At 41.7% G+C, this 13,928-nt stretch overlaps 1 protein-coding gene and 1 long non-coding RNA gene across 4 annotated transcripts in view; one reads left to right on the top strand and one right to left on the bottom strand.

Moving 5' to 3' along the window:
- Positions 1 to 4,432, bottom strand: part of LOC139597156 (uncharacterized) — a 133,080-nt gene extending 128,648 nt beyond the window's left edge. The window contains exon 1 of one of the 2 annotated variants that reach the window (XR_011681533.1): positions 4,111 to 4,432. This is a non-coding gene — a long non-coding RNA (uncharacterized lncRNA). The other variant, XR_011681534.1, reaches the window with a different exon arrangement.
- Positions 4,433 to 13,560: 9,128 nt separating this feature from the next.
- The window catches only part of KLHL4 (kelch like family member 4), a 38,617-nt gene continuing 38,249 nt past the window's right edge, over positions 13,561 to 13,928 (top strand). The window contains exon 1 of one of the 2 annotated variants that reach the window (XM_071442171.1): positions 13,561 to 13,782. In XM_071442171.1, the coding sequence (XP_071298272.1) occupies positions 13,755 to 13,782 (28 nt within the window). In that variant the 5' untranslated portion in view covers positions 13,561 to 13,754. The remainder of the gene's footprint in view (positions 13,783 to 13,928) is intronic. The other variant, XM_071442172.1, reaches the window with a different exon arrangement.

Below are 13,928 nucleotides of genomic sequence, written 5' to 3'. Positions count from 1 at the left end.
TCCCAGTGCTCACTGTCAAGCAAATGCAACAATCCCTCTGTCAGCTGGCAGGGCAGCAGCAGAGCAGAATTCCCTGCCCAGACTCCTGCACATCTCCCTTTTCCATGGTGCCTCTGCCTCACCTCTGCTCAGCAAACCCTCCAGCACACACCAGCACCGTGGCCTTGTTGGTATAAATTCAATTTAGTCACTACATGGACCCAAGAAATAGGAGGAAGTTGCCTTTAGCAATTTCATGTGGTGTATATAAAGCTTTCCCCAAAAGTTTGAGATCACTGAGATCTGTTTGCTGCGACAGAAAATAATAAAGAAGAACATCAGGTCTGGCTGATCCATGCATAAGTTACAATTCAGATTGCCTGACAAAGCATTTAAACAAGGATCTTGGCAAAATACCTCATTCTAGGTGGTTCATTATCCAAATAACATCAACTGACAGCAGAATAATTGCTTTGCCTCCTCTCTTTCTGCACTGAGTGCGTGCATTATTATTGTACGACCTTTCCTAAAGCAAACAACCTCCTCCACTGGCCATTAAAAAGTCTTTTAAAGTACCTGAATCACAACCCTCCCTGCTTCTGAGTGTGCTCTGCTTTACACAGGGGTCCTGATTGTACTTCCTATCATTCTGTGTCTGCACATCTGCAAATGTGCTTATTGTGAGCAGATTTTAGCAACACTCCGGGGTCCTTGGGGGAAAGTTCAAGGATAATGTTCCTCACGCACCAGAACACAACAGAGGACTGTTAAAGACACATTGTTTGCAGTGATTTAAAGAAATGAGCCTTTAAAACCTCTGTAAATACTTGAGGCTCTCATAAATCCCAGTGACAGAGTGGTGCTCACAGGTTCCAATGGTTACTGGCAGATTTTGAGCGTGTAAAAATAAGGAAGAAACTTCTTTGGGACATTTGGCTCTGCCACCCGTGGCTTCCCTTCTCCATCCCTCCCCCTTTTCCCCATTTGTGGTGATCTTGGGGGAAGAGTTTGTGTCTGGTTTTGCCCTGGGATGCTCAGAACCAGAGAAGTTTAAGAGATTACCAGGGCAAAGTCAATTATTGCCACCTCTCCTCTCACAGCATCTCTTACATCCTCAGGACAGTTTTCTACTGAAACACACCACATTAAAAAACCAATCCCAAATGTGAGTGGACACTGTCATGGTTTAGCAGACTGGAAATATTCAGCAAAACTGGTGAAGTTATACCAATTTTTCCAAAGATAGTGGGATTTAGGCTTGAGTGTTTTAGGAAATTGGGTAACTGTAAATAGAGGCTCCTTTTTGGTCTCTGTGGAGGCTCAGGATGGGTATGAGGAAAAGGAATGGGAACAACCCTGAGGCTGCCAGAGCTCCAGGAGGGTTTGGGTACCAGGGGCTGGGGGTGCTTGGGGTGTCTGAGCAGGGCCAGGAGTTGGACTGGATGATCCTTGTGGGGACCTTCTCACTGAGGATATTCCATTATTCTATGAAAAAGTCCTAGAAAATAATCTGGGGTTCAAGAAAAATGTGCCTGCAGTGAAATTTAAGAAATTAACTCCAGAGAAGAGATCAGTAGAAACTTTTCCTGTTTCATTCTCAGATGTAGGACCCAAAACCTCTCCATCCTATCCCATAACAGAACTAAAATTGTGGCAGTTTTGAAAATTCTCCCATGACTGATGCAATCAGCTGCTAACATCTCATTGATAATGTATAGCAAAGATATATATATATATATATATATATATATATATTTTGTTTGTTTTTTTGTTCATTGCACATTAATTATACACCGTGTAAGTGCTGCAGAGAGACACATCTCCAAAAGGAAACAAACATCTTCCAACTTTGGAGGTTATGTGTTACAAGTTTAACAAGAAAGTCGATTCTGGGATTTTTTTTTTTTTTAGTACAAACACAAAAATATTCCCATTTTCTTTTGATGGTCTTGATCTTAAGACAATAAAATGCATCACAGAATCACTTATCTATCCCTAATATGGTTATTATCTACCTGAATTATCTACCTATAGTTATTATCTACCAGTTTAGCAGTGGATGAAAACACAAAACCTTTGAATTTCTGCTCTCTCCCAGCTCAGACTGACTTTAAATCAGGCTTTTTACAGAATTGTGGTTTCCTTTGGCATCAGCCATTTCTGAAAGCACCCCCACAGCCTGACAGGCTGCACAACATTCTGCCTTTTCACTAAAAACTTGTGGTTTTTATCAGGACGGATAATCACCCAGATGAATTAATTGGCAACAAAATTTTCTGAAATACAAAATTCCACGAGGCAAAGAAAACGATGCACAATTCTTTGAGTACCTTATTTTAAGAACAAAATACAAGTAGCAGAATGGTTGCACCAAATCATTCTGGTCCATTATTTTCCAGTAAATCAAAAAACCTGCCCTGAAACTTCCCCACTGAAGTTCCCCTTGCCACGATCAGAGTGTGCTGATGAGACAGAAATGTTGCATTTGTTTCTTCTGTGGCATTATTCTGCTCAGGGGTGCATCCTGCCTGGGAAACAGGATGGAGATTTGGGCCTGTGGCTCTGGGCTGGGGCAACGGCACCGCTTGGAAAAGTCAAGATATTTTCTGTCCCAGTGCATTTCTTTCTGGGTGATTCACATGGACAAGGGTCAGGCCAAATTAATTATTGAGGTAATCAACTCTCTGGTCTCTGCTTTAAAGAGAGAAGGGCCACAGAGAGCATAAAGTTAATTTATATATGGCAAAGTAAAGATAGGGGAATATTGCTTTTCTAAGAAATCATTTAAAGATTTCTGAAGAGGCTCCCAGAGCTTTGGATCAAAGATAATGAAAAAGTACCCAGTGCATATTCTCATTATAACTTCTAGACCAATACTCTGGCATTTTCATCAGGAAAATCCCAATTTTCCAACAGATTGCTTTTGCTTACTAGGAATTGAATTATTTCTTATCTGTAGCTGCATACCCTCACAGACCTGATTTGGTACAAGGAGACAAGTGAGACATTGAAATCTACTTCAGATACTTAAAAATATCAGGAAGCATCTCATTACCTTGACTTTTATGGCTGATCAAACAGAGCAAATAGTCTGTAGTTGTTGAACACAAGATTATTTCTCTCCACCCAAAAACGTTTCCACAACTGTGAGTAATGAGAGCTGTGCCCAAAAGCAGCCAAGAAAGCCCTTCCAGTTCTGCAGCACAGCTTCAGTAGCACAAATAATCACCTGAAACTGGGTATTTCTGACAATTTAATTTACTATACAGCATTTGCAAGCTGTCAGCCTGTACCATGTAATTAAGAAAGAGATGCCTGGCAAGATTTATGTGTTGGGGAGAGCCCACTGGAACTTAATAGGTTTTTGACAGGACTGAAGGATTGAACAAACTTAATGACTCCACTGGTGGATCATATAATTTCCTAAGTAAGAATTTTTAAAAGTGTTTAAATTATTATTTTAAATTATTTAAAAACAAGCAATTCAGGGAATTTCAGATTCAAAATGCCATTATTTCTATTAGATAGGTTAGCAATGGAAGTTTGTGGATTACATAATACCACACAGGAATTTCCACCTGGCTGTGTTCATATCCCACTGCTAAATTACAAAGGTGGGAAATGTGCCTTCAGCCCAGGGGTAAATAATGTAGGAAAAATAGCAGAACTGGCTTTGAGGAAAATCAGGAAGAGAGAGAAAATAAAGAATCAAATATTAATAATAATATTAAAGCCTCGAGCTAAAGCAAAATAAATTAAGGCAAGGCTTTAGTCATGCTATGGAATTCAGCAGTGAATTCATTATAGGAATGACAGCACAACCAAGCACAGAAAAAAAGAAGAAAGTTTAGTTTGGAGTTAGAGAAAGTGGGTCTGTTCATACAAAAGCTCTCTCTTTTGCAGGGACATGGATGCTCTATTTCAAGTACTTTAGAGTTTGCTAAAGAGAACATCACATAAGGACAATTTTGCACTGACCTGGTCCATGTGCACAAGATCTTCCCATTTGCAGATTATCTCATTAAAAATTGAGATGGCAGCTCTGATCCATTTTACACCATTTTACCCTGCTGGCAGTAATTTAAATAGGCTCCAACAAAAACAAAACCAAAAGAAATAAAAAATTCTAACCTTCTTTTCCATGTCTCTTTTTCAAAGCGTGCTCCTTTAATCCTTGGGCTGAAAGGGTTCCAGACCTGTGCCTTGCACCCCCCTGGCAGGGCCCAGGCAGCGTTTCAGGCATTTCATTCCCACCAGGCAGAGCCTGTTTGCCTGGTGACATTTTCAGGTGCCACACAAACCACGCTCAGGGGTTTGAAAAGTCTTTATTGTGCCTTTCAAACCCACACCCCTCCTCTGAGAGGCTCAGCTGGGATGTGCCCTGCACTGCAAAACCCTCTGTGGGTGTTATGGGCTGATTCACAAAACCTGAGCTGGGCTGGGGACCAGCAGCTGTTGAGGGACACCATTAAAATTTGTCAAGACTGGTGAAAACCTTTTATTTTTCCTCATTCTCCCTTTACATTTACATACTGCTGACGTGTATCAGCATCACAGGTGAATAACGTCCCCAAACAGCCTGAAGAAGGGGGACACAAGGCAAAAATCTCCTTAAATCACAGCAGCACTGAGTAAAACTGTTAGTTCCTACATGCTGAGAATTCAAATGCTGTATTTGTTCTAAATACACAATTTTCCTCTTCAGACACAGCCAGGCGAGGGGGCTGCTCTTTGTTTTTCAGACACCTCTGCCATTAAACCCTCTGGCACGTGTTGCTTTCTGTGCTTTAGCCCTCAGTCCTGCAAAGCTGATTTGTGCAGCCAGATTAATGAGTCACCTACGTGCTGGCAGTGCTACTGAAAGTTCTGTGCAGTGTGAATCAAAATATTGATCAAAATAAGATATTTAAGTTAAAGGATTCTCTGCTTTTGAGCTAGGTGAAAAGGCAGCTGGAATTTTGCAAGTTGTGTGAGAAAGAATGGAGGTCCTGTAGTGGTATTAAAAAGCCAGCAGAATAATCTTCTCTTGTTTGTTAAAGGTTTTAGACTTGAACAAGTTGGTGAAAATAAGGTTATTAAAGATCCTGATCTATAAATGATGCGAATCACACCACAGATTTTTGGAATTTCAGTATTGCTTCCTCTTGGGGGTAAAAGATGTGTTATTTTCCAGAGGACTGGCTGTCCTGGTAATCCAGCAATGCCTTTGCTGTGTGTAAGTGGGAGCTCTGCAAGGCAGAATGATTAGACTGTCAGCCAGAAGAACAATGAGCTGTGTTCCAGCACACAGAAAGCAATTTCAGAGGGAAAAACCACCTCGATGGAGCAGCAAGAAGCAGGTATTAAGCAAGGAGAGGCAAAGAGCTTTTCTTTTCCCACTGCTTTCTCCCATAACATTTTCGTTAACACCACACATAAAATTATGAAATAAAGCACTAATATAATCAACTGCTGGCAGTGATTAAAAAGCAATCCCATGTCCAAGGCTTTTCTGCATGTTTCCATGGCTAGTTGAATTGAGTAGTTTAGAGCAGTGGAATTTGGGAGTTATATTTTTCCTGTAATCACTAATTCCACATTAGCACCACCACATTTACAGGCTTAGTTCTTTAAAGACAACTTTATTTTACATGAAAATGGTGATGACACCCAATATTCCTGAATGTTCAAGAAAGTGGTAAACCATCAGGAACTCACTAACAAGTGTGTTAGCAGTAACTTAATTCTGGAAATTAATGCCACACACTGTCAATCCAACTGTGCCAAACAACTCAATATGTGTTCTAAAGTAAATTTAAATTCTTTATAACCCCTGGTGTGCAAATTGAGACCTCAAAATTATTTGATGCAAACAGCATTTTAAATTGACACTATCAGCCAAGAGCATCTCTCTCATTTGTGACATATGCTGAACTTTATTAGCTAGATATTACCAATTTATTTCAGCAGAAGCTTAATTTCAGGAGGCTTGCTACCCTTAATTTCTGCTGAAACATTTTCCTGGTAGTGTACTTGCAATATGATTTAATTTATTACAGCAGAGCCGTCCTTGCTATAGAATTTCTATAGTTAATGTATGCAGCTGCAAGTATTTTCCTTAATCAAAGAGAAAAGAGCCACTTCCCTTTGCCAGATCTCATCAGAGCACAAGCACCCAGCAGTGATGGGGATTTCTGTCCTGCTTTGAATTCTGCACATCACCAGAGGACCTTGCAGGAAATGGTGCCACTTGACATTTTCACCCAAGCAGCAGAAATTGCTGCTGCCCATCCCAGGGCTGGAGAGTTCCCCCTTCCAGCCACGCAGGGCTGAGCAGCTGCACCCCACTCAAACACCCCAAACTGGCCTGGGAAACTGAAAATGGACTTGAAGCTTTCGGCTGCAGCTTTTAACACTGAAACTCTCACACCTACAGGAACTCCTCTGCCATCACTGGGGTTTGGGGTGCCACAGATCGCAGCAAAACTCAGGTTTGAGTTGAAGAGGTAAGGAGCTATATCAAAGCAGATTGCTGGTGAAGTTCTGAAAAAAATTAAACCAGCATAATCTACACTAAAAAAGAGGCGATATTCTCAATCACACCCCTGTCCCAGGACATAACTGCATTTTTCAGCCATTCTATGTTAAATAGTCAGATTTAATGTGTTGGTTTCTGTCCTTCTGTTTCTCTTCAGCAGGCTGTGTATCTCTGGCCCTTTGGGAATCTGTCATTAACAGGCTTTGTCTCAGAATGTTTTGTGTTAGATTCAGTAATCTGTTTTCCAGAGGTTTCATGCCATCCTTCTCTCCCTGAAATTTGCTATCACTTGCAAATATAATCACTATGTTGTTCAGTACCATTTTATTATTAATAAATAGATATGAAGAGAAAACATATTCCATTTTCCTATCAATTCCTAGATTTCCCCTCATGGTACAGTACTTACATGTACATCTCTTTCTTCCCCCAGAAAACACAAAAACACTAAAAATTCCTTACACACCAAAATAGAAATGCTGAGTCTCTCTGCTCTAAAAACTGCAAACATGAAAGAACCAAAGATTATTTTTGCATGAGAAGGATAGGACTTGAGTGCTTTAAATGTAGTTCTGTATTTTTATATTCCAGGCCAGTATCACACAGTGAAAGTGCAGCCTCAAGGTGTTTTGGCAGCTGACAGCAGCCAGAGCCAGGCTGAACAACAATAACATTGTGATGTGGATCTGTATGGCTTTTTGTCAAAGTAAAAATTGAGTTATTGTGTGCTTTTACAGGGGACATGAGCAAAGCAGTGGTGTCAGGATGCTGGAGACAGGCTGCTGACAAGGATATTGGTTCACAGCACTTTTTCAGATGAGCTTTGACTATGATGCTTTTGAACATGTGATTTTAAAAATTATTCTGTCTCCTGCATTCTTATGGAATCACAAAGGAGAGATAAACCTCTGGGAAAATTGGTAGGAGAAGTGATGACAGCTGGGAGGGAAAGTGAAGGTTGGTGGATTGTTATGTTACAAACCCCAGCAGTAGGAGCCTCAGCCTGTAAGAAATGACAGGATTCCCTTGGTGCTGCAAAGGCAAAGCAGCTGCTGCTCCAGAATTCCTCTTGTCCCTTGCAGAGACAAAACCCCAGCTGGTGGGAGCTGGGCTGTGTGCCTGAGTGCCAGCCAATGTCTGCACCTCAGAGAAGCCATCCAGGAGAAAGGCACCAAACAATTGTCTCAGACCTCTCCATCACCTGCCCCAGGCTGCTCATTTTCCCAGGAATTATTGAAGAGCTCTCCAAGCCCTGGAACCAGGGATTCAGGGGAGATGCAGGACTACATATCTTAAGAGGCTTTATTGACATACAGCACCTTTCATGAGCCTCAGAACACATTTGTGGGATTAAAACCTAAATACTCCTAAGAAACATTATATTTACAGTGCACAGAAATACAGCTGCCTCCAGCAGTCCCCTCTCCTGCAATTAAAGGTGCCATTTATTACTTTTTAAGAGAGAAGGAACAAGAATCACATTAAAAAAAAACTTCCCAGAGAAGACTGACCTTGGGCATAAGTCCTTGTTCTGCCAGGGCTTTCAGATGGCAAATGATTCAGAGCTGTACTGACAAGTGTCAAATCCACACACTGGCCTTTGTTGAGGGTATGCCAGATCCTTTCCATGCTCCTTTGTATCCAGCAGTAATCACTGGGGGTTAAACAGGGCTTGTTGTTGTTAGCACTGAGTGTGCAGAAAATTCCAGTATTTTCTGCAAGAACCTGACCACTGCGATCCTTTTACATTTGTGGAACGAAAGCCATCATATGCTTGTTTGATCCATCTGTTTCATGGAATAAATGCAAGTTGCAGCTACAATTCTACTATTTACTGGCAGTTACTAGTAATTTACTAGTGGTTACCAGGTAAGCAGCAGTCACCTTTAACAAATACTGCCAGGTTTGCACAACCCTGCCCCACCAGCACGAGAAAGATGTTGAGAAACTGAAGAGAGTTCACAGGAATAAAACTCAGTACAAATAATTTTTATACATCTTTGCATCAATCCACATTTTTCCATTCTTTTATATCTTCTTCTTGACCTGTGGCAGGTGTTTCAAGTCACAAGTTTGAGTTTTATTTTTGCTGCATTGATGGCATCACTTTCAAGCCCTTGTCCATGGTAGACTCTTGTGGATATTTCCTATTTCTCATTCCACTCCAATATTCTGGCTCCATTTTGAGGGTGACAGCACTGCCACTGTTTTTCAAGATCTTAGTCAGAATTACTCATACCAGGCTCATGTCTCACATGCTTTTTCCTTGGATCTTGTGGGAATGCTGTGATTTTTATCCAATTTTGGCACAGGGCTTTGTAGGTGGGTTGCAATCTGTAGGACAGCTCCCGGTTATTTGAGGAAGCAATTGTGTTTAAATGTGTCAACACCTTCCCTAAAGTGGATCATCTCTCCTGCCTCCTTTGTGGGGAGCATGGGAAGCCACTGACTGTCTTAAACTGATTGGAGTCTGTGGCATTGAAAGTTTTCTTTGAAAAGAAAGCAGGAGTTTTCCTGCAGATTTTAAATAGACTATTTGTTTTGGGTCTTGTCCTGTTCCCTTCCCCTTAGCTCTGACTCCTGAATGCTGCTGCTGTGCTATGCAGATGTTTCCTGGCCTATCTCTTGCACAAAGGATGGACTAATGGGAGTTCTTTTTAGCATTATTTTTCAAAACAGGGTCATAAAAATATTCAACTTCTTGTTCTCCGTGTCTGGCCTGATCTGCAGTGGAAGTGCTGAGCACACAAAGTGTGCAGAGCCTGTGGGGCACAGCCTGGGCACAGAGGGAGCAGTTTTTAAATAGGGCTTGATTCAGTGATCAACAATCTGTGCACATATGAATCTTCTTATGCTGTTCCCCCCAATGCAAACTCTGTAAACAATATTGATACCAGTAATTAATTTGACTTTCTAAATAATGTAATATCCTAATAGATAAAAAAAGTCTTCAAAAATATGAGAAAACATTCTTCACTTTTTGTGCTTTGTGATTGTCTCATTCAGCCTATGCAGATTTTCCCCTATTTGGCTCAGCTACCTGGCATTGAAGAACTCTACTCCAAAGCTATCCTTGACTTTAATAAAAAATTCAAAATTTTTTATGGTCTGTCTCCTATCCAGCAAAGAACTACTTTATCAGCTCTTGCTACTAACCTTGCAGTACTCCTGGCTCCAGACTCCACAAGTGGTATTTTTCTGGGATTATTTTACAAGAAAGGTGGATGATTCCTCCTTTTATTACTCTTGTCTAGGTTTGTTGGATCAGAGAGATATTTTTCTAACAGGGTCTCCATACATGCACTGTACTACCAGGCTCAGGGCAAAAAGAAGAAGAAAAAATAATAATTTTCTGTGTCTCTATTGGGAAGAGAATAAAAATTACATAATTGTATGGATATATTCCTCTTGCTTCAATTTTCAAAGAAATTACTGAGTTATTAACTGAAAAATTCAGACCTTTTGAAATGCATTACAAAACTCCTTTCTTTTAAGTGCTTTGGTGGCTGACGGACTTGGGAGGCAGCTGTAGCTAAAAGTAATTTTGTAAGGGTATTTAAAACATGATTTGTGACAAAGTTATCAATTTTTTATAGGTAGATTATGACCAAAGTGCTTTTGTAATTTCCTAAATCCAGTGGTGCATCAGGTATTCACACATGTACTCCTAAAATGATTACCAAAACCTATTTAGACTCTTAATACATATCATCCAAATCATCTGTAAGTTCAACATGCTTACACAAAGCTTTTCAAATCATTCCCAGTTTCCTGCTGGGGGCCAGTCTACCATCAAATTTAATGTGTTTTCCTAATGGGAGTAAAGACCTTTCTCCAAATCCTGTGTGGACTGGATGGGATGGAAGATTTTTTGTGGACAAAAAGTTCTTTTTCCTCCGAGTCCTGGTGAGGCTCCCCAGGGATGAGCAGCTGGCCTCGCTCAGCCCTCAGGCGCTGATGCTCTGCTGCAGGACTGCAGGGCAGGTTTCTGGAGATGGATTTGTTCCTCACGGCTGGCAGCCACATGGATTGTGCTTGGCTGCACCACAGCCATGAGATAAAGGCATCAAAGAGTCCCTGGCACCTCACACAGGCACAGAACAGCTCGGGAGGGACCTCTGGAGCTCATCCAGGCTGATCCGCTCAGAGCAAGGCCAGCTGGAGCAGTGACATTTGGGATCACAGAATCCCACGCTGCTTTGGGATGGAGGGACCTTAAAGCCCATCCAGAGCCACTCCTGCCATGGCAGGGACACCTTTTACTATCCCAGGCTGCTCCAAGCCCTGTCCAGCCTGGCCTTGGGCACTGCCAGGGATCCTGGGGCAGCCCCAGCTGCTCTGGGCGCCTGTGCCAGGGCCTGCCCACCCTCAGAGGGTCTCCCTTTCCCTGAGGCAGGAGAGGCCACAGCCTCTCTTGGCAGCCTCCTCCCACCTCCCTGCTCGCCCTCACAGGTAGAAAGTTCCTCTGACATCTCCTCAGCTTTTGCCATGGCCCCACACGGGCCTGCTGTCCCCAGTGCTGTCCGTGGCTCCTCTGGCACAGCCTGGTTCTGTCATTCTGTCTCTGCTCTCCCACCAGGTACCTGCAGGCAGCACAAAAGTGCCCCTGAGCCTTTTCTTCATAAGGCTGAACAAATCCTGCTGCAGCTGCCTCCCCTCATCCATCATATGCTCCACCTGCCTCTTGGTGGCCCTGGCTGGCCCTGCTGTGGTCCCAGAAAATCCTGTTCTTTGGAGATTTCCAGCCATGAGGGGAAAGAATAATGCTGTTGTGTGGTTATTCATCTAAATGAGACCAAAGGCCTCAAATTAGGGCTAGTAATAACAGAAAAATCTTATATCTTGTCTCTTTTCTCATTTAGAAGGTTGAACCCAATCAGAGATACACCTAAAAGTATGGGAGACATGCAGAAAGAAATCACCCAGAAGTAAACACTCATCACATTCAGGTTGAAGAGAACTAATTTTCTCACCAGGGAATAAATGAAAATGCTGAAAAGCAGGTACACAGCATAAAGCTCCTCCAGGGTTATACATACACATGCCACATTTCCAATAATTTCAGGCCTGAAATTTTGGGTTATCAAATCAATTATGTTGACCTGGTACAGCACACTGAAATTTTAGCCAGAACACCAACAAGCTCTGTAAAAAAATAATCTCCTTATGCCCCATGTGAAACATATCCTGTGCTGACTCAAGCTGACTTTCTGAGCAAGATGGTCTCTTCAGCAAATGTCCAGTTTGACTATTTTACTTTTAGCTACATTCACTACATCTGCTAAAAGCTGTACTGAGTTAGCAGGAACAGGAGTAATTCACAAGCAGAAGTGCTGCTTGTACATTCCAGTAAAATACAAGGAATTTGCTTTTGATGATATCTCAGAGCAGAGGATGAGTTCAGCAAAAGAGATTTAAGGGAAAAAAACCGACAGAAGCTTTGTGACATGGTGGAAAAATATGGATTAAATGTATCAGAGCTGTTGCTAAGAGGAGCTGACAGAGCTGCTGAGATAGCTCAATGACCTGATTAAAGAGTAGCAAGAAACCGTGTTCTCTGTCCACCTCTACAAGATTTCATCATGAATTATTTCATTAACCTGGTATATAGAGACTCCCTCCCTAAAAGAGATGTCAAATTGCCATGTAGGCAATCCTCAGGAATATATTGAGATACCACTGAGTCTCATTACTTGTGTGAAATTGAAAAGAAAAACATCCTTAGGTGTGCAGGCTGAAACTGAGAAGTCGAGAAACATTATATTGAATATATGTTTCAATATTGAAACGTTATATTGAATATTATATACATGTAATGCAAGGAAAAAATACCTGAAACACTTGGGTCTTCAGAAAGTCTTAGATTGCTGTAAAAGGTCACCAATAAAGTGTGAAAACATCTTAAACTGACTTTTGGATATACAATAATCTCTCCTGCTCAATGCTCAGCCTTTTCACTGATCCCCTCACTGTCTATAAATCTTTTAATATCCCTAAGTTTGGTTGCAGCTTCTTTATTAGCTCATATCTTCAACAAGCTTGACTTGAACCCCCTTATTAAATGCACTTTAAGGCCTTTATACACCTTCTTCTTAATGTAACTTATTAGAAGTTGAATAAGTTTTCTAGCTTCTCTCTATTCCTAGAACATCTCAAAGGAAATCTTGTTAATGTACATTTAATTGCAACAGCTCAGCCTCAGCGTTCTCTATAGCAACAAATATGCATTGGCTGCGTCTGTCAGATCTTCCCTCAGCTCCTTCCTTTCTGCCTTTTATGGCCAAGCTTTTCACACAGGTTTTCTTTTGTACAAAGTCTTTCCCTCTATGGATCTAGATAAGAAAAGATCTTGCTATTATTTTGATGAGTTCTTCACTCATCCTTTAATTTCTCTCACATGCATCCAGCCCATGATGCTGCACATCCTTTGCTTGAATGTCATGAATAAGACAGGAGCAGGAGAGCCCAGCATAAAAATTGGAAATTCCTTAGTCCTATCCTCTCGTTTTGCTTTTTCTTCTTCTGTTGTTTTTTTAAAACTCTACTTCACATTTCCTTGCTTGTAGTATATGAAGTCCAAAAGAATAAAAAGCAGATTTTATCTGATGGTTCAATGTCCCATCATAGAATTTTGGTAAAAAAAAGAAGGAAAACTCACAGAAAAGACAGAGAAAAATGAAATTTATGCCAGAAGGTCAGAGAGGAGAGGTGTGTTAGAGAGGGGTCCTCTCTGAATCATGTTCTACTGACTTTGTGTTACAGCTTTTTCTATTTCTTCACACTGCTTACAGTTGGATAGACCATCAGTAACCAACCTGGGAGAATATAACAGTAAAAAAAAATCCAGTCCATTCATTTCTTTTCAATTTGCAGATGAAAACATTCTGTGTACATTATTTCAAACCACACAGGGGACAGTTCTCACAGCCCTGCCTGGTAACCAAGGGATGGGAATGAAAACCTCTCCCCTGTTAAATCTGCTGAAAACGCGTTACAGCGCACGCTACCGAAAGAAAGAAAAGAAAGGTGTTTTCAAAAAAAAACCCCCACGAGTGTTTCACAGCCCGTGAGAAATCAAGAGCAGGATGGGAAAGGCTGTTGACACAGGCACTTAGCCAGGAAACTGTGCCTGCCACAGATCCAGTCATTCAGGGAGCACATCTCCGATTTTCCTGAGCTCCCTCCCTCTCCTCTCCTCGCCCTGCAATTACATGGAGAAACCCATCGGTAGGTGAGAAAACACAGCCGGTCCTGCAGCATGCATCCAAGGGCTGCCTCTCCTTTAGGTAAGTGCTACCACACCGAGGCCATTTGTAGGAATTTTACACGGCCAGACAAACAAACGCAGCCCCTTAAGGAGCCGCGGGAGCCGCGGGAGAGTTTCGCAGCGAATCGCCACCAAAAACCCGCCTGGAAGCATCCTCTGTAAATC

This window comes from Agelaius tricolor, unplaced genomic scaffold, assembly GCF_023055355.1.
Source record: "Agelaius tricolor isolate 1412-34295 unplaced genomic scaffold, bAgeTri1.0.p SCAF_17, whole genome shotgun sequence".
Lineage (NCBI taxonomy): Eukaryota > Metazoa > Chordata > Aves > Passeriformes > Icteridae > Agelaius > Agelaius tricolor.
The sequence above is the reverse complement of the archived record's forward strand: the minus strand, read 5'-3'. Positions and strand labels throughout refer to the sequence as shown.